Below are 25,012 nucleotides of genomic sequence, written 5' to 3' on the forward strand. Positions count from 1 at the left end.
GACTCTAAACAACCACATCTTCTTGATTGTTTCAAAAACTCTCTTTCCTGTTGTTCCAAAAAGTAACTTTCCATATAAATCAAACAAAAGTGTCATTTCCAAGTTTTTAACTAAGAATTCAAGGGATTGAAACATCATTAATAAATATTCACTAAACTTTGAGAACAAATTTGGGATTTTTCTACAAAGAGCTTTCTAACAACTTCACTTATCATCAGAAAAAAAAAAAAAAAAAAAAAAAAAAGAACACCCTTAGAAGACTAAAAAGGGTCAGGAAGTCAAAAGTCCGGGCTTCTAGCAAATCCGAATACCAGTCACTATCTAATAACGGCCTCTGAGCTCGGAAAGCTGAAAGCCACTATTCAAAAGCTATTCCAAAGGGGGCCTTCAGAAATCATTTCAAAGCCAAATTACAAGTAACTGTCCAGTATCAATGTGACAAACAAAAAGAACAATAATTCTTATAACCATCTCATGAAGATATGAAAAAAAGATTGTGCATCTACTGAAACAATAAAAAAAAAAAAATTAAAGAAAAAAAAAATGAAAATATACCAGTGAATCTCCATTCACGTTGGCTACTACTTTAACTGAGATTTACATACCAGTGAAATTTTACAAACACCAAAATTTTAACACAAGACTGCAGAAAAAGGAAACAGAAAATGTTATGGTTAAAAAATTTGGCGAGCTGATCGAGTACGCAACTTGTTGGCCACATAGAGCAGGTGGCTGATGCTTGTTGATGGATAATTTTGGAGTAACTTGAGATTAGATGTGAAATCACCAGCAAGTAAACGCTTCCGAACAAGAATCAGCATTGCACAGCATACCCGAAGCACAGTTTCCTGCAGACAGTTTTGTTTGTTTGGTTACTTCTGTCTGCGCGCATGCTTTTCTTTTCACTCGAAATAAAAATAAAAAATAAAAAATTCAAAGCACTGCTTTACATCTTCCTGAATCATCCTCACATGGTGCACTAACATATAATAGGTCAGAGAATTTCCTGGTCAAAAACATTGATCTGATCTAGAAAAGGTTCAAGAAAACTTCCAGTCCTCCCCATGTTTGTAACAAGTGAGAATATATACTGTAAACATAGTAATGGTGCAAACTAATAATGAATGATAAATTCTAAACAGATATTTTCAATGCCTAAAACTGCCTCATGCACATCAATTACTTTAAAATACACAGCATGTCATTCATACCATTATTAGTACCATTATGATGATATATGCCTCGTCAAACAGCATTTATAGACATTTTTGGTAGTACTATTTACGTCACTCATCAACCATAGAAGAACCACATTGTGTGTACTGCATTCTTCCCTAGTTCCTTTTCCTAGGGGAAGCTGAGAGATTAGTATTATCATTAACCATCATCTACTCTAAAAGCTTAAGCTGAATGTAATTTAATATTTAAATCCTTCAACACGCCCCCTCGTGGCCTTCTTTATACCCAACATGTGTTTCAATTTTAATTATCAGGGTGACAGTGAGGTTTGAACACAGAACATTGCCTGCTCAGATACCATATTAATAACCATCAGCTCCAAAAACTTAAGCTGTTAGAGATGGTGTAACTTTAATATTTAAATCCTTCAACATTATCCAAGGCTAATGAACTCTTGTCCACATGAAAAGAAATCAGGGAGCGCACCCTAAAAGAGCAAAATGAATTCCTCCAAAAGATGAGACAGAAAAAAATGGCATAAACTTACTTGAGGACCTTCTGGGTCGCTTAAAAGTGTATCCCAAATTTGAAGACTATCAGCAAAATTGAATTCTTGAGTCAAGAGGAGAGTAATCCATCTAAATGCATAAAATTGGGGATTGACCTGTTATTTTCAAAGACAGGAAGGCATTATTTATTAATTTCAAATTTGTAGCAATTCATCAACTCTAAATGGCATCAAACAAGGCTTTCTTGAAAAAGCTAAGGCCCCATTTGGATGGATTGATTTGAAACTAATGAATTTTGATTAGATAATTTAAGGAATGCACATTAAATAGAGTTAATAACTTAAGGCTTATATTTCTATCATTTGAAAAATAAAACGGTCTTACTTTGGTTGTGACCTCAAGATGACGCCAGAGCTCTTCATCATGTTCCTTTAAAAGCTGCGATAACTTTGTAATTGTGGATCGGATTCCCACAACACTGTTGTCAAGTTGTTGACAGAAATGATCCCGAAATCCACTTAATAACTCAGCAAAACAAAAGAATGTGTCTGCCTCTGCAGAGACCTGCAATTAATAAATAAAGAAAATGATAAATAAAATAAAACTAAAGACAAAATGGAATGTACAACTGATAGTCAATTAATAATAATCACAGTGACAACTTACAATATTTCAATACATTGTATCTTCATCTTAACAAATCATTACTGGCGCAATGGATTCTACTCTGCAACTTTAATGGAATTTAAAGCTACTTTCTTATATGGAACATATGTGTTACGCTAAATTATCATAAACATGTCTCTCAATTGATCAAGCCATTCAAGAAAACGGTTTCCTTTTCAGATTTAAACACTTGAACCCTATCTTGCTACAACTCTGATTTGTTTATAAATACAGTTAACATAATACAGACCCTAAGGCACACAAAATAGACAGAGACATATATGCTAGAGAGATTTTAAGCAAAACTGAGTGCATTATATTTTTCTTTAAGCATTGATCAATTGCATTAGATTGGTGTGTTATATGAATGTTTTAAAATCATCAGTTCATCACTGTTGTGGAACTAATTTTTTGAAAGAGATCAACACCAACAATCATTAAATCATTAAATCAAACTGAGGTTGGAGTGGATGTCTAGTCCGGAGATCAAATTGCTATTGTGAAAGCAGATTTGTAAGGAGCGAAGTCTCTTGATGAGCGAACTGTGTGCCAGGAGACTCAAGTGGAGAGTTTGGTGGATTAGTCTCTGTCAAGAGGTAATTAGGATTTCTGGGCATGTGAACTTTAACCTAATGTAATTTCTCTTTCTTATAGTGGAGTTTTATCTAACTCCCATGGTTTTTTCCATCTGAGTTTTTCACGTAAAAATCTTGGTGTCCTTCATTCATGGTTTCTATTGCTTTAATTTAATTTCCTATTGTTTAGTTGGCTTTTTGATTCGCATGATGGATTGAAAGGAATTCAATATTTAGTTTTAATTTCAATTTTAAATTTTAAATTTTGGTATTTTAGATCAAATAAAAATCAAATGTTGTTAAAATTAGTTACAGCTATCCAGGGACGGAGCCAGGATTTAATTTCAGGGGGGGCACAAAGTAATACTTTACAAATTATATACCTATATGTATAAAGAATTTCAGGCCCAGGGGTGTTTTAGAAAGAAAAATAAAATTCAGGGGGGCACCAAGTAATAGTTCACAAATTATGCACTTATATGTATAAAAAATTTAATGGGCCAGCTTGGGGCCAGGGGAAGCACATGCCCCCCCGGGCCCAAGTTGGCTCCGTCCTTGCTTGAGACCTTACCTTGCGCTCCTCTCAATCAAAGTCTACGGTTCCAGTTGTACCCCATCATGAAGCTAAAATTCGACTTCCTAGAAGTTTAGAGGATATTATTTGCAAACATTCAATTTCTAAAATTTGGGAAAGCTCATGCGAGTGTTCCCAAAAAACTTGAGAAACGTTAAAAAAAAGCTTACAAGGAACACGCTTCTCATAATTTTTCTCTTTTTTTCTACACTCTTGAAGCCTATTTCCTCAATGATTAAACTAAACAAACTCTTTAATTATTTCCTAATATTAACATTTAAATATATTACACAAGTTTTCTACTATCTTATATTGATTTAACCTGGTGTCTTTAAAAGTTCTGTTTGCTTATAAGAATTGAATTCAATTCCAAATCACCCACTTTCTTTAAAAGTTCTGTTTGCTTATAAGAATTTAATTCAAATCCAAATCACCCACTTTCGTTTAAAACGGCTACTTCCACTTTCGTTTCTGGCAACTATAATTCAAATAGCTAGCAAAACCTAAATTGGAAGCTTTTTTTTTTTTTTTTTTTTTTTTAGTTGGTACTCACACCCCCATGCCTCCACTAAGGCTTGAACCCCTAACCTACCTTTGAAAAGTAGGGGTTTGGTACCGCTGGGTCACTGGCCCATTAGTAAATTGGAAGCTATTTAATGAAATAATACTAGAGAGACTCGCTAAGTTGGGTTAAGGGTCGATTTGCTGGTCAGCTTGTTCAAATAGGTCCTCTCGGCCTGACCTCTTTTTGTTTGTAAATTGCCCTGTTTCATATATCAAATAATCAATATACCTACTGGAGTGACTGAAACACTTTCTAAAACATGCATGAGGGAATGATCAAAAAATAACTCGTAGCGGGAGAGGAGTAGGAGACACTATACAGCATCAACCTAAACCTACCCAACCTTAGGCAGGGTATGAGCTATTATTGATAAGTAAAAGTTTATCGGAATACTAACTATGCACGGGAGAACCATGTATGGAAAATTATACAAGGCACACCAAATCCCCATCCACCAAACTTAAGCCACTTAAGAACTCTATGAAACAGTCTAGACAAAGTGACTCGTGATAGCCAACAAATAAGGAGTTCATCACCAAACAGTTCAACCTATGTACCAACTTTGCTACACCTCAAGTAAAAAGCTTTTGGCCAAGCTTCACTGTCCCAATTTCAAATTAGAGTGCAAGTTTACAATCCACAGATCATTTGATCTGCCCAATGTTCTGTGTTTCATTTCAGAATTAGATCAGAAGTTCTTTCTTTAAAGAGAAAGGAGATGTAACCACTGAACACTTATTGCTTAGATAGCTATTTATTGGCAGCAACGATTTTTTTAAACATGTACTTGTTAAATTTACACCTCCCCATCCCCATTCTTTCTCCAAATTTCAGATAATTTCAGAGAAATGAAAACAAAATAGGAAATGCAATTCTAATGGTCAAGAAATATAACATGTTACAGACCCAAAAATTTGAGAAATACTAATATTATTGAATATGATTTATTGGGAATATATATATATATACACACAGAGAGAGAGAGAGAGAGAGAGAGAGAAAGCAATGAGGAAGACATTGAATTACATCGATGATAAAGAAGAGAACAGCGAAAAGGGTGGTGAGAGAAGATGATTTAGCCAATTATCTAGGTAGCTAATTTTTAATACCAATGACTTAAAAAGAATACGGACTAGAAAACTAATATACCTACAGGTAAGTACCTTTTATGGCAGGTGAAAGGAATTTATACTAATGATGTGTCGAAACAACTTTTTTGACCAACTGTAAGTAAGAACAATTTATTTTTTTTTCTTTTTTCTTTTTATTTGATAATGCAAGATATTTGTTTGAACTTTTCTATAAAATAGCTGTCTTGCCCATGTGAACGCAGGTGTCTGTTGACTCTGTTTTCCCCTTCTCAAATTTATATTCCCTTTTTTATAAAAGTATTCTTTAAATTACAGAATTCTATACATTCGCAACCTTGTACTGGTGATGCAAAGAATGGTACAATGAAAAAAGGGGGCAAATTAGTAATGTCACATGGAACCCATTAAATCTAGTCATACGGGAAGAGTCCAGTTTTGACATTATGTTTATTTTAAGTTAGCATACTGCTGGATAATTAATTTATGGCTTGTTATTTTCTAGGAATCAAAGTATTTAATATTTTTCAAATATGCTAGATATAGGGCTGCAAATGAGCCGAGCCGAGCTTTGGTGTGTTCGGGCTCGGCTCGCCAAGTTCAGAAGGCTGCTCGGGCTCGGGCGAGCTCAACTTACCCAAGCTTGAGCTCGGCTCGCCAATATTTGAACGAGCTCGGGCTCGGCTCAGCTCAAGCTCACATTCCAGAAATAAACCTCTCAAATTCTCAATAATCGAAATCTCCGCAAACCCTCAAATCTTCGATCTCTTTCTTTTATAGTAACAAGGGTCAGTTCAACCCTTTTCTCTAATCTCATTATGGTCCAAGAATCTATAATTTTCATCCTTTCATAACTCCAACAAAAGAAGAAGAAAAAAAAAAATGGCTAGAGAGAGTGAAAACATGGTTGAGAGACGGAGAGTAATAACCTTGTAGTAGTTGTTGTTGGGTAAGATTGTCGCATGAGTCGCCGGTAGAGTAGCTGCCAACTTGAATATGTGGTGGATGGATTGAGAGGTCTGATGGCAGCCGACTTGAATATGTTTGGGTTTCTATTATTTTGTTATAGTTATAACATGTACAACATAAGTGTAAGTAATCCAACGGTTGTGATAAATACATGGGTTATTGGGCTTGTTAGCTTGTGGCCTTCAGGAATGGATATAGTTTAAGTTTATAAAACCAAACAACTACATGGACCTAGATAAACTCAAGTGTTTGGGCTAAACATTAGTAACAAATTTTGAAATATAGGCCTGATAACTAAACGAGCCTGTTCACTAGCTTGGCGAGCTGAGCTTACCATTGCTCAAGCTCGGCTCGTTTATTAAACGAGCCTGAAAATTGAGCTCGGGCTTGGCTCGTTTACTAAATGAGCGAGCCCGAGCCGAGCTTTTAACGAGCCGAGCCCGAGCTGTTCGTGAGCAGTTTGGTTCATTTGCAGCCCTAGCTAGATAGGTCAAATTTTGGGTACTTACGAGATTGTTGTTTGTTATTTGTGACCTTTAGCAATTCCAAACTGATCCTAGCAGTCTGTAAGGGAAGATAAGGAAAATAGGAAGCTATGGACACCTGTGGGAAGTGGGAGCCCGTAACAAAAGAAAGCTACCCGCGGGACATCAATGACCCGTGGCTAAGGCAGATTACCTGCAGGACATCTATGACCCACGGCTGAAGTGAATACCCACAGGGCACTTGTTGTCTGCAGCAGGAATGAGAGGCCAGCAAGGGGGCTGCCTTCCATAGACTCCGTGAGGTCTTAGGCGGATGTGTCTATAGAAATCTTCCCCCATATCCCATTTCAAAAGACTCGATGGCAGGGGAATTTGGAAAGAGGAAAAGGGAAGGGAAACTCATGGCACACCCCCAGGGTCGAGAGGGTATATTGGCTAAAGAAATAAGAGTGGAAGCGCGGTTGCAATGGGATGAGCACCCATTATGACACCACCGAGACAGTCCGATGGGGGTCATCTCGGGACGCAAATCCACGTTGAGACCTGTAGCCCATGGAGATATCCCCCATGACAGCAAAATCGTGCCCCAGCTCACACTAGTTTTCCTCAGTTGATTGGGCCCATGGTATGCTGTGGTACCCCTCAATCCACTCAGGAAAACTCCTTTGAGCCTAAGCATGTGTCATGTTAATAGTAGGCTTAGTAGCAGAGCGCATGGTTCTATGGTCCAAGCGGCTGGTGAGACATTAGTTGTGGAATGTCATGGGCCAAACACGGTGGAGGGTCCGCTGGTGCATGGAGGATTGGGAGAAGGGCTCGTTGGAATGGGATGGTATGGGTCAAATAAGATGCCCGCAGCCCCAATGGGAGGGGACATCCGCGTCCAAACCAAAAAGGTAGAAAAGAGGGACATGTGGCACAACTTCATTGCAGCACAAGGGATCTTATCTGCCAGGACACGTGCCAGAAGCTCTATAAATAGCTGCACATAGCTGCACAGTCCTGATGGAAGAGGCAGAATATTCAGTTAGCCCCTTACCCTTTTTGATACATTTTGGCCTTCTCTCTCACCCTCCACCCATCCCTCTGTCTGTTTCTTTTTCCTGGCTGTGAGTGTGAATCATTTTACGTCATCCAATTCGCCCAGATAATCATACCCTTACACAGTCAAAGTCTCAAACTTGAGTCATAAGTTTGGTAAAAGCAGAAAAAATTCACCAGTCTACAAAATACATGACTGATTTGAGATTTGAGATTTGAGATTTGAGTTAGGTTCGAAGAATTCAAGATTGCAGAAGCGATCTTTGAGCGGTGAAGCCTAAGGATTCTAGTTGAGAAACCTGGGTCTTCCTCTCAGTCGTATGAAAATTTATTGTTAATCTGCAACAAATCTTAAACAATATTTTGCAACCTTAAATCCTAATTGATAAGCCCAATTCTTTTCTTTGTCAAAAAATAATCCCCAGAAATCCACCCCTCCTTCCATTTAGAAAAATAAATAAATAAATAAAGTTGCTTTAAAGTCATCTCTATTCACCATGCTAAAACAGTCCCTGAACAGACGTGATTTGCTTCTACTCCCATCCCCTAACAAACCCTAATCAACTTGGACTACTTTTATATCGAAGCACGACCTTTATAACAAAACTTAGTATTAAACTGTGAACATCCACATCAATTTATTTAACATCAACGCCTAATAGTAAGGAAGGTAGATTGTCAAGAGAATGAAATCTGCATAAGTAAATAGAGGTATCTGCAAAAGCATAAAGTTAAAACTTTAGTTTATGAGATGTCCTATCTAGTTTTGGACCTTTGGTATATGTGGAACCGTCAACTTGCCACTTCTAGTTTTCCAAACTACAAAACTTACATACCAAGTTGGAATTTTGGGGCCCAAGGGGGGTGACGAAGGCTGCCATCCCTCTCTTACAATTCAATGGAGTCTATGGAAGTAGGGAACAAACACACTTTCAGGGTAAGAAGGTAAGAGTCGAGTGATTCTGCCTTTTACTTTTTAGGAATTCAACCCTTCCTATTCACCTGCTTGTAATCTTCCACGAAAATCAAGTGAGGTGACCTTTAACATATCTATACTAGCCATATGTTAGCTACAATACTCTCAGTAAGGAAATGGTTAATATAGATACTGTTGAAGGATTTAAATATTAAAGTTACACCCTCTATAATAGCTTATGCTTTTAGAGTAGATGGTGGTCAACAAATACTAAATTTTGCTTTAAGATCAATTTAATAGCTCAACTTTAACATCTACAAGATTGGAGTGCTTGTTGTTTTCAGCATAAGAGTTAAGTGGATAATACACCACCGAAAAAGAAAAAAGTGAGGTTCAATTTGTATGTTATGCAGATCAATCTAGAAGAAAGTTCTATAAAAATAAATTAAAATTAAAAAAATATAAAATAAAAAACTAATTAAAATTCTGGGAGAAGTTTTCAGGAGTAAAGTGCGGCCGAGAAGACAAAAATAGGATGAAAATTAGAAAATCTAGAAAATATGTTAATTTGAGATAGATCAATTAAGCAAGCCCCCATGAATGACGTGATGAAACAAATTAGTGACAAATAAAAACATACTAAATAATCAGAAACCTCTTCCAAGGAGGATTAATCATCTACATTACGACTAAACTAACTATAGTGATATATGCAAAGTGGGCCTAACTGTAGAAGAAAATTTATTTACATGTTTTGAAGAAAAACAAGAAAGCACAAATATGTCTATCCTCTTGACTCTGAAGGATTTTTCAGAACTCTGAAACTTTTAAAAGAAAAGCGAGCTCAATGTGAAACTAATAAAGAAACCACTCAGGTCAAAGAAGGATTATAAACCGTTTCTTTTTAAGTCTATATGTTGTAAAATTGTAGGTATGACATCCACGTCAATCCACCAAAACAAAATGAAGTACCTAAAAAGAGAGTATAATTCAAAATTATAGTTACCGCTATGCCATTTACCTTAGTGTCACGATCCGATTCCTAACGACGCCATGAGCATAGAAGATACGCATGCTGGTTGGCTAAGAACATTCATTGACTGGGAATGGTTTCAGGGAAGGGGCGTGCAGGACCACAGGATGGTACCTCTTCAGAGTTCAGGCAGGTCGACTCGGTTCAGTTCGAGGTGCTTGTCGCTAGTCTTGGACTTGACTATGAAGAAGGGAGTTGGCCATCCCTGCACAAACTGGTCGGGAGCTGGAGCCGTTCCCCTGACGAGGCCATGGCAGGCCGAAACCAGTCAGCATGTATCCTTGGGAGGGCAGGTCGTGGTGGCTGACCAGGGCGCTTGCGCGAGCTGAAGCAACGCCTTGGTGCCGCACGGGCCGTGCCGCTGCGCCAAATCTCTAGGCCCGTGACAAATGGTATCAGAGCATGACTTGGGGAAAAGCACAGAGGAGTGCCCCCTTGTCGATCCGGGGGTCTTGAGAATGAAGACGGTGCACTGAAAAAGCGTCGGTGGGCAATCAATACTGTTGGAGGAGAGCCTCCATCTCCCCATGAAGACGCGTCCTTTAGGCCGGAGGGCCGCGCGCATCGGATGGCCAGAGGGCCGCGCGCACCAAAGTTCTTGCAAGTTCAAGAGGCGTGCAAACCATTGTGAAGGGCGGGTATCAAGTCAGCAGGAGGGCGCTTGTTTGCTCGGGGTGTCGCGGAGGCGGCATAACGTGGGGTTGCGTCCCGAAGAAGTGGGCGTCCCTTTAGCCCGAAACCCTATCATTGGGCGAGTGCAGCCAAGGGTTGTACAAGGAAGCGATGGTGGGCAGGCGAGCATACCACTTGGAGGAGAGAGACTTTGGAATGTTGGACGCAGCGGAGTCAGCGCTGCACTGCGACGAGGGCGTCGCAGGATTTGGGTGGGGGAGAATGTCACGATCCGATTCCTAACGACGCCATGAGCATAGAAGATACGCATGCTGGTTGGCTAAGAACATTCATTGACTGGGAATGGTTCCAGGGAAGGGGCGTGCAGGACCACAGGATGGTACCTCTTCAGAGTTCAGGCAGGTCGACTCGGTTCAGTTCGAGGTGCTTGTCGCTAGTCTTGGACTTGACTATGAAGAAGGGAGTTGGCCATCCCTGCACAAACTGGTCGGGAGCTGAAGCCGTTCCCCTGACGAGGCCATGGCAGGCCGAAACCAGTCAGCATGTATCCTTGGGAGGGCAGGTCGTGGTGGCTGACCAGGGCGCTTGCGCGAGCTGAAGCAACGCCTTGGTGCCGCACAGGCCGTGCCGCTGCGCCAAATCTCTAGGCCCGTGACATTAGGCTCAGTATATGACTACTAGGTGAAGCAACAGTTTACCGGATTCTAGATAAAATACCAAATAATATACACAATTCCTTCAGATCTTTGGAAAAGAAAGCTCTATCTAATATAATACAAAATTTGGAAATGTTGAGCACTAAAAAGATATCTGCACCTAAAAGGCTACAAGCATACTTCTAGGAGAATAAAGGAATAAACTCTTATTTCCGTGAATACAAAGAATAGTTAAATGAATAAGTTCCTTCCACAATCCTATAGGAAAAAGGGCTATAAAAGCATATAGTACTAAACTTCAAACCAGGATGGCATTAGCCAAAAAACAAAAGCACCAATAATAAAAAATAAAAAAAAAACTATTATATTGCTGGGAACCTAACTGTTGTTATAAATGGCTTAATTTAGGATACAAGTTATGCTGAAATTCAATAGTACAACTCAAGTAAAACAAAGCATAAAAATGCATTTTTGTTCAGAAAGTATAAAGATTGAGGGAAGTGGTTTGTGTTGAAGTCAAAATACTTCGAAAAATTGAAGGGAAAAAAATTACTTACTGCATTATTTTCGTCAGGGTCATTTCTGAATACATAGAACAGAGGTGCCAGAATTTCATTCATCCCCTGAACATATCGTATTCCTGGATTCAACTTTGCGAATACAATCAATATGTTCTTCAGAGCCTCCTGAAAATAAGAGATATACTTGACTCAGCCAAATTGCTTGAGTTTAACAAATCTCACACCTAATACCAAGAACTCACCTGATTGGATTTTGCAAATGATGTGTCTCCAGAGAAAAAGTTCATGTCTGGATGAGTGCGCTTCACATCCCGATCAATCTGCTCTATGATCTCTGTGTCCTATAAATTGCCAATAGAATCAAGTCATTCATAACTTCATAAACTACTGCACATGAACCAGAGACACACACGCGCAAATATATATATATATATATATATTAAGCTGCACATACACCAGATATTACCATTGTATTTATGCAAAACTGCATAAGGTTTGGGAATTCACACATAATTGAAAAGGCCCACAACTATGTTTCCAGATATATTATGGGACGACCAAGACAGCTACAACATTGACGTAATATAGATGTGGCATCATCTGCAAGATATAGCATACTTATGCCAGCACCAGCAGATACTATGGCAATGACATTTGTGATGCAAAAGGTTGATTTAGATATAAGTGAGAATATGGAGGTGGATATTAATAAACGATTGATGTGAAAGTATGCAGTGAGGTATGAACGAACAATTTATAAATTGTTCACAGAATGTTACATAGTTTATAACATCAACCCAGTAAAAAATAAACAAATAAATAAAACAATAAGATATCCTCAGAACCTTTCACCCTATTCATCCTTTCCCTTTCTATTATTTATGAGAAGAGGGTCCAAAGAGTACAGTACGCCACTGGGTAATGAACAAATAATGTGTTTTGAGTATTAGATCTTAATGGAGACCCACTGAAAATATGAAAAATTTTAAAAATGTGCATTTACTGGGGAAAAAAGTTAGAAAACATGCATTCCAAATTGCTCAACAAAGACAAAATCTGAGGTCTCAAGGATGTCAACCAAACATAACAAGGTGTTACCTGAAAGAACTGATTCCAAACGCTGGTCTTCCCAAGACTCAAAGGATGCTCTCCATGTGTAATTTCCAATCTTGAGAGTAAACCACTGCCTTCACTTTTTGGTTCCTCCTTTTCAAGACTCACAGTCGTATCCAACTTCCTTGTAATTTCTGACTGACTAGCCACAGAAACATTTTAGAGATCCAAAATTTTAAATAGTTATAAATGCAATATAGAACCATATTTACAGTATGCAATCTTAGCTCGCTATTTTGTTATCTTATTCTTCCCACTTAATATCCACACGAAATATAGCCTTCAGAGGCTATGCTAGCCACAAAAAAAAAAACAAGCCATGTTAGGTACTGAGGGGATAAGTAAAAATAATTGTATTGTACCTACTGGAAAGGAAACATGACGTGAGCCATAATATTTTGGAAGTTATAATGTAGGGACAAACATTGTATCTGATGCTTTAAGCCTATGGATTGAACTACCCAGAATTAAGTATTGGCATGCAGCAGCATATATTTATCATCATCAACATCCTTGCCTTAGTCCCATATGAATAGGGTCAGCCTTATGAAATCACTTTATTCATTCTTTTGTATTACAAACCAATTCTACAATTATATTTAAGTTTTTAAAATCATTTCTAATAGCTTCATCCCATGTAGTTTTGGTCGACTTCTGTCTCTTACTTTCTTTGCAAACTAATCTTCTTCTTCTTATTGGTGCATCTATAGGTCTTTATTGTATATGCCCATACCACCTAAGTCCACTCTCTTATTTTGTCATAAATAGGCACCACTTCTAATTTCTTTCTCACTTTTTTTTTAATAAGTAATTTCTTTCTGACACTTTGATCGGTAATACTATCTTTCTAGTCACTCCTATGATTAGGAACATGAGCAGGGTAAGTTTAAAAATCGAAAAGGGCCAAGTGCCAACGATCATGTCATAGAGGATTCCTCCAGAAACTACTAAAGAAAAAATAGGATTTGGGGCTAAATAGAGGTGGATGGAGGTTTGCTATCCCACAAGCAGTTTTTTGGCCTTGGTTAGCAAGTACCCAGATAAAGTACTTGCATACTGCAGCATATATTCATCATCATCATTCCTTGCATTAGTCTTGCATGAATAGGGTCAACCTTATGAATTCTCTTTTTTCATTCCTTTCTGTTACAAACCATTTCTCTTATTATATTTAACTTTTTAAAATTATTTCTAATAAGTTCATACCATGTTAGTTTTGGTCCACTTCTCTATCTCTTATCTTATTAGCAAACTAATCTTCCTGTTCCTACTGATGCATCTATAGGTCTAAGTTGTATATGTCCATACCACCTAAGTCCAATTTCTCTTATTTTATTGTTAACAGGCGTCACCCCTAATTGCTTCCTCACACTTTGATTTGTAATCTTATCTTTTCTAGTCACTATTATTATTAGGAATTTAGGACAATGAGCAGGGTAAGTTCAAGCATCGATAAGGGCCAAGGATCAAGTCATAGGGGATGCCAGTCTTTTGCCTTGGTGAGAAACTATTCTAAGGAATTTTTCTCGAGCCTAGAGGGTCTATCACAGTGGGACCCATAATCAGCGCTATTTTGTTTTATCCCGGTGATGAAACCACTTACTAGAACTGTAGTGAGGGTTTTGCCTAGTGGCTTCCAAGTTGATGACAAGAAGGGAGTTTATACGACCATCTTATTTGTTGTCCACTAATGATATTATTAATGGCATAATGACGACAAGTTTGACACGTCTGATACATGTCGAATGTTCTTTGAGGTGGTGTCTGGTCTTTGTGTGAACTTTAGTAGGAACAAACTCATTCCAGTGGAGGAGCTAAGGGATGTGGAGAACCTGTTGTTCAATATATGGTGCAAAGTGGAATTTCCTTGTACAGGCCTGTCAAGATCTATCCGGACCCACCACCACAACCAACAATATTGTCCACTTTAGGTTTCCCTCGCGGCTTTTAAATGCATTAAAATGGAGTGTGCAATCACCCTTATATGTTAGGTGTTGTACAGTATTGTATGAGTTGTCATGTTGTACAGTATTGTATGAGTTGTCACACATGTACAGTTAGTAACTTAGTAGTGTCACGTTGTATAGTATTGTATGAGTTGTCACACGTGTACGCTTACTATTGTATGAGTTGTCACACGTGTACGCTTACTATTGTATGAGTTGTCACCTACCTCTCATTACCATATATAGAATTACCATGTAGAGGGTTTACTTATTTTCCACTCACCTACTCCCGTAACTTTTCATATATAAACACCATTGTATTATTGCATTAACAACTCAATAACATATACGTTTTCATATATTCTCTCTCTCTCTCTCTCTCTCTCTCTCTCTCTCACCATGGTATTAGAGCGGAAATCGATCCCTCTTTAATTTTATTTTTTTTAGTATCATTCAAACTCTCCGATCTTGATTCCATCTCAGCTTTCTCTTAGCAATCTCTTCTCGGCAATCTCTCCTAGGTGATCTCAGTTCTCGTCTCGACAATCTCTCTCGGATCCCTCCTCGATAATTTCTCTCGGGTTCATCTCAGCTAGATCTTGGTTCTCTTATCTCGGCTCCCGCTCGCTACTATATCTCATTTGTTCTGAAACTCTTGTGATGGATACTAAGGAATCCCATCTTCTTAGGTCAATCACCAGCACTAAACTAAAAGGCTCAAACTACCTTCAATGGTCTCGATCCGTAGAAGTGTTCTAACGGACTCGAGGAAAACTGTCCTATCTTAAATCAACCAAACCCACCAATGATGAAAAGATTATTACGGCTTGGGAGAAAGAAAATGCTCAGATTATAACTTGGTTATGGAAAAGCATGGAGCCTGAGATATTCAACAACGTGTCATTCCTAGAATCTGCCAAAGATATCTGGGAATATCTCAGGGACATGTATTCTTCAGAGAAGAATATGTCTCGTATTTATCAGTTATATTAGAATATTTTTAATCTCCAGCACGGAGATCGTTAGATTATTTTACTCAGAACTAAAGGGCACCTGGGAAGAATTGAATGTCTACTAACCATTAACTACAGACATAGAACAACAAAAACGGCACAGGGAGGAGTTTCGGGTGGCAAAATTTTTATCTGAACTTAAACTCGAACTCGCTCCGATCAGTTCGCAGATTTTGTCTGGCAAGGAGATACCCACAGCAAGTGAGACTTTTGCTTAAGTTCAAAGAGCATTTATTCATGCCCCTCTGATTGAGAAGGACAACCACTCTGCTCTTCTTGTTCCTATTGAGTGACATGATACTTTCTGTGGAGGACGAGGGGGTCCTTCCAACCCAAGCCGTTTTACTCGTGGCAGAGGGGGTCGCGGCAGCAAGAAGTGTACTCATTGTGGCCGAAACAATCACTTTATTGACTTCTGCTAGGCTCTTCATGGCAAGCTAGCTTGGGCTAATCAAGCTTCGGTTTGGGAGTAGACTACTCCCACTCCTGCGAATGAACAAGTCGTTCTCACCAAAGCCAAATATGATTCTCTGGTAAAGCGTGAGCGTACAAATCAGCACTCCTCCACCACTACTATCGTTACTTCAGGTAATACGTGTCTCCATGCTTTATCTTCTACACCTTGGACCATTGATTCAGGGGCATCCGATCACATGACAAGTAACCCATCTCTTCTTTCTGATATTTCTCATGTTTTCTCACCATCGGTTTTTACTATAGCGAATGGTGCCAGATCACTTGTTCATGGAATTGGTACCTTCCGCACTTCGGGTCTCACTTTTTCATCAGTTTTATATATCCCTCAATTTTCATTCAATTTATTGTCAATTCGCAAAATCATATCAAATTTAAATTACTCAGTTACTTTTTCTCCTTCCCGTTGTGTCTTTAAGTACTCAAGACGAAGAAGACGATTGGCGGGGGGTTTGATGGTCTTTACTACTTCCAGCCAACTACTGCCCCGACAGCTCTACATTCCACCTCCTCTTCAACTTACCAGTGGCATTGCCGCCTTGGACATCCCTCTTCAAATAGTCTTCGAGCATTGGTCCCTTCTTTAATTTATTTTACTAAGTTTAATTGTACTACTTGCGAACTTAGTAAACATCGTCGGGCTCTCTTTTAAGTCTCATTTTGAAAATAAAAGTTTAAAACCTTTTGAGTTAGTACATTCGGATGTTTGGGGACCAGCTCGTACTACCGGTTTATTTGGTAATCGTTATTTTGTGTCGTTTATTGATGATTATTCACGTTTAACTTGGGTTTATATTCTTAAAGATATATCTCAAATATTCTCTATCTTTCAATCCTTTTATGCTGAAATTCAAAATCAATTTGATGCAAATTTACTTGTTCTTAGAACTGACAATGCCCTTGAATATAAACTTAATGTTTTTCAAAAATTTCTTGAGTCGAGGGGCATTATCCATCAACATCTTGTGTTGATATCCCGCAACAAAATGGAGTTGTTAAACAAAAGAATGGCCTACTCCTAGCTATCAATCGTGCCTTAATAATTCAAATGCATATTCCAAAACATTTTTGGGGAGACGCAGTTCTGGTTGCTGCTTAACTTTTAAACCACATGCCTTCTAGGGTCCTTCAAGGAAAATCACCCTTCCAAATGATTTTTTTGACAAAAATCCTTTTTCCATTCCTCCAAAGGTGTTTGGGTGTGTCTGTTTTGTTCATAATCTAAGTCCAGGACGAGACAAACTTGATCCTCGTGCTCACAAATGTACTTTCTTAGGTTATTCTAGCACTTAAAAGGGATATAAATGTTACAGTCCAACTCTTCGTAAACAATTTGTGTGTGCAGATGTAACTTTCTTTGAGGATATTCCTTATTATTCCCACGAAGGCAATCCTCTGGAGGACTTTGTTCTTCAAGAGTCTGTTCTTCCAACTCCAGTTTTTTATTCTGACATCCCACCAGCTTTTTGTGTCTATGCTCGTCGCCGAAAAAGAGTAGTTAATCATATTTTTTTTTCGGAAATTAGTAGTTAATCATGTTCCAACGACTAAAGTGGTAAACCCAGCCTAGCCACTACCACTAGTCGCTTCAACGCCTGGAGATTCTTCCGTCTCTACGGACTTTGATCTTGATCAACCTATTGTTGTTCGGAAAGGTAAACAGTCTTGTACCAATCACCCTATCTCCAATTTTGTATCATATATTAAATTGTCCTCTTCCTTTCAAGCTTTTTCTTTGTCATTATCCTCTATTGCTCTTCCTAAGTCATACAGGTAGGCACTTTCTCATCCAGGGTGGAGGAAAGCTATGGAAAAAGAAATAAACGCTTTAAAATTGAATCATACTTTGGACCTTGTTCCTAAGACTGCTAATACTCAGGTTGTTGGTTGTCGTTGGGTTTTTACTATAAAACAGAAGCCTGATGGTACTGTTGTTGACCGTCTCAAAGCTCGACTTGTTGCTAAAGGCTACACTCAGACTTGTGGCCTTGATTATACTGAGACGTTCTCTCCCGTGGCCAAACTGAATTTTCCTCATGTTATAATCTCTCTTGCAGCTAATCTAGACTGGCCACTTCATCAACTTGATGTTAAAAATGCCTTTCAGCACGGTGACCTTACTGAGACAGTCTATATGACTCAACCACCTGGGTTTGAGTATAAGGGGGAGTGTGTGTGTCATCTTAAGAAGTCTATCTATGGCCTCAAACAGTCCCCTCGTGCATGGTTTGATAAGTTCAGTAAAGCAATGATAGCTCATGGTATGACCAGAAGCCAGGCTGAACACTCTCTCCTTTTTAAGAAAACGAAGCGTGGTATTGTGATTCTTGTGATGTATATAGATGATATCATTATCACCGGCAATGACAAAGATGGGATACAAGTTCTAATCCATCACTTGAGTTCTACCTTCCTTACTAAGGATTTGGGCAAACTTCGGTATTTTCTAGGAATTGAGGTGGCTCGATCGAAGCAAGGCATTAGTCTTTCTCAGCGGAAGTATACTCTTGACCTCTTACAAAATAATGGATATCTTAGTTCGAAACCTGTAGCTACACCCATGGAGACTAATGCAAAACTTAAGGTGGATGATGGTGACCCACTCAATGATCCAGAGATGTGTCGGAGACTTGTAGGTAAACTTATTTACCTCACAATCACTCCTCCAGGCATCTTCTATGCAGGCAGTGTTGTGAGCCAGTTCATGACTAGTCTTCGGGTATCTCACATAGAGTCAGTTGTACGCATCTTGAAGTATCTCAAGGGTGCTCCGGGACATTGTTTGCTTTATTGATCTTCAAGACATCTTCGAATTGAGGGATACACAGATGCAGATTGGGCCGGTTCTCCTTTTGATCGATGGTCCACCACGGGTCACTGCACCTTTGTAGGAGGAAATCTAGTAACTTGGAGGAGTAAGAAACAGTCAATTATAGCTCATTCCAGTGTTGAAGCAGAGTATCGTGCCATGGCACACACTACCTGCGAACTTACTTGGTTGAAAACTCTTTTACAGGAACTTGGGATTTTAGTCCAATACCCAATTCCTATCCATTGTGACAATCAGACAGCTATTCATATTACTAGCAATCCAATCTACCATGAGAGGACTAAACACATTGAAGTAGATTGCTATTTCATTCAATCTAAAGTTGACTCGAATGAGATTGTTACACCTTTTGTTCGTTCTGGTAGACAGCTAGCAGACATCTTCACTAGGGCACTTCCCAAGAACTCTATTGATTCCCTATCTAGCAAGCTGGGAGTTGTTGACATTTACTCTCCAGCTTGAAGGGGAGTGTCGTATAGAATTGTATAAGTTGTCATGTTGTACAGTATTGTATGAGTTGTCCCACATGTACAGTTAGTATTGTCACGTAGTACAGTATTGTATGAATTGTCACACGTGTACAATTAGTATTGTATGAGTTGTCATCTACCCCTCATTACCATATATAGAATTACCATGTAGGGTTTACTTGTTCTCTACTCACCTACTCCCGTAACTTCTCCTATATAAACACCATTGTATTATAGTATTACTGACTCAATAACGTATACGTTTTCATATATTCTCTTTCTCTCTCTCTCTCTTTCAACATTAGGCAACTTCTGCCTTCCAGACCAATGTGGGACCTTGTCCACCATGCTCCCACACATATGTTCCTTTACATGCATAGCTTAAGACACTGGCCATCTGCACGGCAAAAGTCTGCACATTTCGATTTGGCTGCCCATTTTGGTAAGCATTGGCTCCGATACCATCTGTTATGATCCACCACCACAATCAACAATATTATCCACTTTAATTTCCCTTAGGGCCACCACCAGAATCAACAATATTGTCTACTTAGATTCTTCGTCATAACTTTAAAACGTGTTTTTTACAATGTTGTGTATGCTATCCCCTCTTATATTCTTAGCAACTTTTGCCTTCCCAAGCGAAATGGGATTTCGTCCATAGGTGTCCACCATGCTACCACCGAACACAAATGCGCAACTCAAGATACATACTTCCGATTAGACTAGTGCTACAAATGAACCAAGCTGTTCATGAACAGCTCGGGCTCGGCTCGCTAGTAAATGAGCCCGAGCCCGAGCCCAATTTTCAGGCTCGTTTACTAAACGAGCCGAGCCCGAACAACATTAAGCTCGGCTCGTATAAGCTCGTGGACAGGGGCTCGGCAAGGCTCGTGAACAAGACTCGGGCTCGGCTCGCTATACATATATATATATATATATATATATATATATATAATATAATATATAATAAGTGACACATTAAAAAACATAACTTAGCGTAGCTCGAACCCAAGACTTGGGCATGAAAGAATATAACTCCTAACACTCCTACCAGGCTACCACTAATCCACTTTGTGTCTTCAAAGTTCAACATTGATTAATATATACTAATATACATATACTAATTAGATTAATCAAAGACAATTTTAACAGAATAAATAACTATACTACAATTTTTTTAAGCATTATCGGTAGAAATGATAATTATTTTAAATTAATAATTTACATATTAAAAGCTAAATACCACAAGAATAATATCAAATAAACTAATATTAGAGAATCATCATCATGTTGATCTAAAGCTAAACACCACAATTTTGTTTTTATTATAAAATATATTTCTTATTTTCTTTTTATAACTTTAATTGGGTTAAATAGTAGAGGTAGGGTCCAACAAATTGCTGTCCTCGCCGTTCTCTGTCATTGCCGTCTGCTGTACTCGCCGTTCTCTGTCATTGCCGTCTGCTGTACTCGCCGTTCTTTGTCATCGTCCGTCCTCTCTGTCTGCTGTCCTCGCCAGGTTTTTTATAATTACAATGATGGTATCTGAAAGTTTTTAGCATTGATTTATTATAATTATAATGATGGAGCATGAAATCATTGATTTTTTATAATTAGGTATTTGAAAGTTTTTAGCATTGATTTATTATGGAGCATGAAATCATTGAATTTTTTATAATTACAATGATGGTATCTAAAAGTTTTTAGTATTGATTTATTACAATTACAATGATGGAGCATGAAATCATTGATTTTTTTGTGGAATATTAATTAATTTTGAGAAGAAAATTTTTTTAAAAAAAAATTTCATGAGCCGAGCCCAAGCTTTTAAAATTAAGACGAGCCCGAGCCCGAGCCCGAGCTCAATTTTCTGAGCTCGTCACGAGCCGAGCCCGAGCCCAAGCCCAAGCCCGAGCAGACCCCGTAAACAAACGAGCTTAGCCCGAGCAGACCCAAGCTCGGCTCAGCTCGGTTCATTTGCAGCCCTAGATTAGACATTAGCTTTGATACCATCTGTTAGGATCCACCAACGTATTCAACAATATTTCCACATTGGGATCCCCTTTACGGCTTTAAAACACGTTATTAACATATGGTGTCCAATCCCCCTTATATCTTTAATCAACTTTCCTTCCCAAGCGATGTCCTGTCCACCATGCTCCTACACACACATGTATTCACATGCGCTGCTCAAGACGCTAGCCCACCTGCATGGCTCAAGACGTTGGCCCACCTGCACAGCTCAAGTTAACGCACTTCCGGACATTAACTCTAATATAAGGCCCACCACCATTCAACAATATTGTCCTCTTTAGGTTCCTCTCACAACTTTACAATGAGTTTTTCGAACCCAAAGTATAGAATATTGTTGACTATAGTTGTGATGTCCCACATCACCTTAGGGGGAGAAGTTGTTGTCACTTATAAAGGGGGATGCCTCCTACCTTTGTAGACACGTTTTGAAAACCATGACCTCTCATGTAGTACAAAGCAGACAATAACTGCACAATGTGGGGCGGGTCTGATAGATGGTATCAAAGCCAATCTCCAGCAGGAATATGGGGAGCATGCACAAGCCTACAAGGGTCCTACCAGTGAGGACACTAGGTTCTAAGAAGGGGTGATTGTAACATCTCATGTCACTTGAGGAAAAATATTCTGCCACTTATAAAAGGGGATGCCTCCTACCTTTGTAGATGCATTTTGAAAACCATGAGAGCTTGAGTAGTGCAAAGTGGCAGTATCTACACAGTGTGGGGCAGGACAAACAATGTTGGTGGGTCCTGACGAATGGTATAGGAGTCAATTCCCAACCAGAATCATGTGGACTTGAGTCATGCACTTGGGCCAACATCTTAAGCCAGCGCGTGAAGATATGCATGTGCAAGAGCATGATAGACACCTGGGGACTGGATGCCACATCGCTTAGGAAGGCAGAAGTTGAATATGAGAGAAAATTGCACACCATATGCTAATAAGACTTTTAAAGCCGTGAGGAGAATCCAAAGCAAACAATATTGTCAACTGTGGTGGTGGGTCCTTGCAAGATCTACCCTTGGGGTCTTCTAATTAAGTGAATGGAAGTAGTGTAGGTCTTGTGAGATACAGTTATGGAAAGATTTCATAAGAGAATCGAGGGAAGCAATAATATGCCATGACGGGGGTTCTTATTACAAACACGCAGCGGAATCTTTTCACCTATCTCAACATCAATGAAAAATAGGCTAGAAAAGGTGCAAAGGGATTTATTGGAAGGACGCATTGATGACTAAACAAAGTAACATTTGGTTGGGTTGAATGAGGTATGTCTACATGTTAGGGAAGGAGCATTATGGGTTAAAAAGCTCAAGATGTTTAACCAAGCTCTGCTTGGTAAGTAGCCGAGGAGGTTTGCTTTGGAATGGAATCTCTCTAGCGGGAAAGTGGTGGAGAAGAAATATTGGAAAGTTCTTGGTAGGACGAGTAACAGGGAAGTGGGGTTGTCTTATGGAGTGTATAGAGAGCATAATGAAGACTAGAAGAATCCTTTGACTCTCTACTTCATAGAGGGAAGGGATCTAACGTCAAATCCTGGAATGATATATTTTGAGGAGGAAGCTTTTAAGAATAGGTTCCTGAGCTTTATTGGGATCGTGATTGATGAGGATGCCTCAATTCCGAGAGCATTCCTTTCAACTACTGGTATAAGGCATTGCCATAGTATCTTCCAGCAATGAAGGTGCTAGAATCCAAGATTTTAGAAGAACTTTCCGGGATAGGAATTGAACTGGGGTGATGACATTCATAGTAATTCTATCGGAGTCTCTTGTGTGGAGCAAGGAGATCCAGTTGATGGGCTGATGGCAGAGTCATCAATGTCCTATCATTTTATAAGGATTTCACTGGGACATGAATGGAAGATTATGGCATAAGAAGGATCCTCTTAAGGTAGCATGTCTATGTGATCAGAAACAGTGGCCTCAATTCTCACTACTGACAACCTCAAGAGAAGGGGATACCAGATAGCATATTGGTGTTGTACACTTGTACGTGTAGAGGAGAACAGGAAACCTTTAGCAACTCTGTTAAATTTTTCTAAGGCATGATAGATAAAGGACCTCTTCTTTCATTATTTGGATTACGTGGACCATACCAAGAACTGTGATGGATTTGTTGAAGTCTTGAAGAGTGGATTGCCGACAACGGTGAATCAGGAAAGTGCAGAATACTGTCACCCTCTGTCTCATGTGGTGCATCTTGCACAAATTTTTTAATATTTTTGGATTCTATAGTCATGCTCTGCTCCTTTCGATCTTTTTGTAGAGTTTCCTAGAGACGTGAGTCTTACCATTATTTTAGTGAAGACTACAAACTGCACAGCATCACTCGACTAGGAAAAGTACCTATTTATCAGTTATATGAATAACAATCACTGCAGCATCATACTTAGTGAAGGGTTTTATCTGACCAGATAAAATAAGGTTGGTCACCACTCCCATCTTAACTAGTATATGAGTTTCTAGCCCCTTCAGCAGACTGATGCATGCAGGGATATATACATTACTTATTGATAACATATTCCTATTTTCAGGAAGGTTAACGAGGTTAGTTGAATTGCGGCTCATGTCCATCGTTATTATTCAGTAAAATAGAGTTAAGACATTATTATGATGGAGGCATAAAAAAAATCATCTGTTTACTTTAACTCACAGGATTCATCAAAAGCTCCTCTTTGAAAAGTTTGTATTGAGACCTCTTCTTAGCCAATTCCGATGACCAAAGCCCTCGATCACTAGGCAGATACCCCAACAAGAGCTGCCAAAGTTCAAAGAAATAAACCCCATTACTCTATATATTCGAACGCAACACATACCCCCAAACAATATGAATCTCCACCTCCATCCCTTACATAAGTCTCTCTAAATTGATACAATTTTATTCAATTTCACTCAATTTGCAGCAAGTCATAGAGCAGTTCCATACCTTCCACACTGTAGAACGAATCCCAGCACCATCTGGTATACCCTGAGATGCAAGTCTCCGCAATTCACCCATCTTTATAGCCTTCCTAGAAAGCTAAAATCAACAAAACAGTCACCAAATTATCAGAAAAAAGTAAAAAATAACATTCAAAAACCTCAAGAGAGAAAACCCAAATCGGCCCTAAATCAATTGAACACAAAATTAAAAGAATGTATCAACATAAAACCAAAAACAACCGCAAAAGAGAAAGAGGTTATATAGAAAGACACTAACCTCTTGTAAGAGCTGAGCCTGAAGAGAAATAGTTTCTGCTGAAGAAGTTGCGGTGCTCCGATCGTCGTTATTATCACCAACAAAATCCCTAATTTCCGTTGTTGGAGGGTCTTGTGTCGAAGCAGCCGGAGGCGGCACTGGTAAGGGCGGCTCAATCGGAGACTCCGAGGTGCAGATGATGGTGGTGGTGGTAGAGGTGGATTTGGGAGCGGAAGAGTTGAGACGGTCGTCGTTGAGTGGTGGTGGTGGCGGTTGTGGTGGTGGTGGTGATGGAGTGGAGGAGGACCAGAGGGAATTGTTGAGCCAATCGGGGACTCGCTTCTTCACCATCTCGATCTCAGCTGGCCTGTGAAGAATTGTCCTGAGAGTTTCCAGAGCTGGACGACTTTCTCTCTCATCAACTTCCTCTTGGAACCATCATACACAATCAACGTGCGCACAGAGAGAGAGGGCAGTGCCAGATAGAAAACTGTAATGACTTGTTTGTTTGAGCCTCGTTTGCTCCGAAAGAAAATAAT

General features: G+C 39.1%; 1 protein-coding gene across 1 annotated transcript; it reads right to left on the bottom strand.

Annotated features, from left to right (window-relative positions):
• Positions 1–436: 436 nt before the first annotated feature.
• Positions 437–25,012, bottom strand: LOC132299035 (uncharacterized). The gene is made up of 9 exons (XM_059795467.1): positions 24,495–25,012; positions 24,222–24,314; positions 23,949–24,053; positions 12,509–12,661; positions 11,653–11,751; positions 11,447–11,575; positions 2,073–2,252; positions 1,727–1,843; positions 437–848 (listed from the first exon to the last, which is right to left on the bottom strand). The coding sequence occupies exons 1-9, from the start codon at positions 24,822–24,824 to the stop codon at positions 675–677; spliced, it is 1,380 nt and encodes a 459-aa protein (XP_059651450.1). The 5' UTR covers positions 24,825–25,012; the 3' UTR covers positions 437–674.

Source organism: Cornus florida, unplaced genomic scaffold (genome assembly GCF_030987335.1).
Source record: "Cornus florida cultivar Cherokee Brave unplaced genomic scaffold, ASM3098733v1 CherokeeBrave_3.0.0_Hap2_Chr01, whole genome shotgun sequence".
NCBI lineage: Eukaryota > Viridiplantae > Streptophyta > Magnoliopsida > Cornales > Cornaceae > Cornus > Cornus florida.

Bases quoted from the DNA above. Each gene is read 5' to 3' on its own strand.
- LOC132299035 (XM_059795467.1), bottom strand. From the start codon at position 24,824: ATGGTGAAGAAGCGAGTCCCCGATTGGCTCAACAATTCCCTCTGGTCC. The intron at 11,752-12,508 runs GTAACACCTTGT...GGCAATTTATAG, and splicing joins TTTGGAATCAGTTCTTTCAG to GACACAGAGATCATAGAGCA. The intron at 2,253-11,446 runs GTAAGTAATTTT...TATTAATTGCAG, and splicing joins ACCCTGACGAAAATAATGCA to GTCTCTGCAGAGGCAGACAC.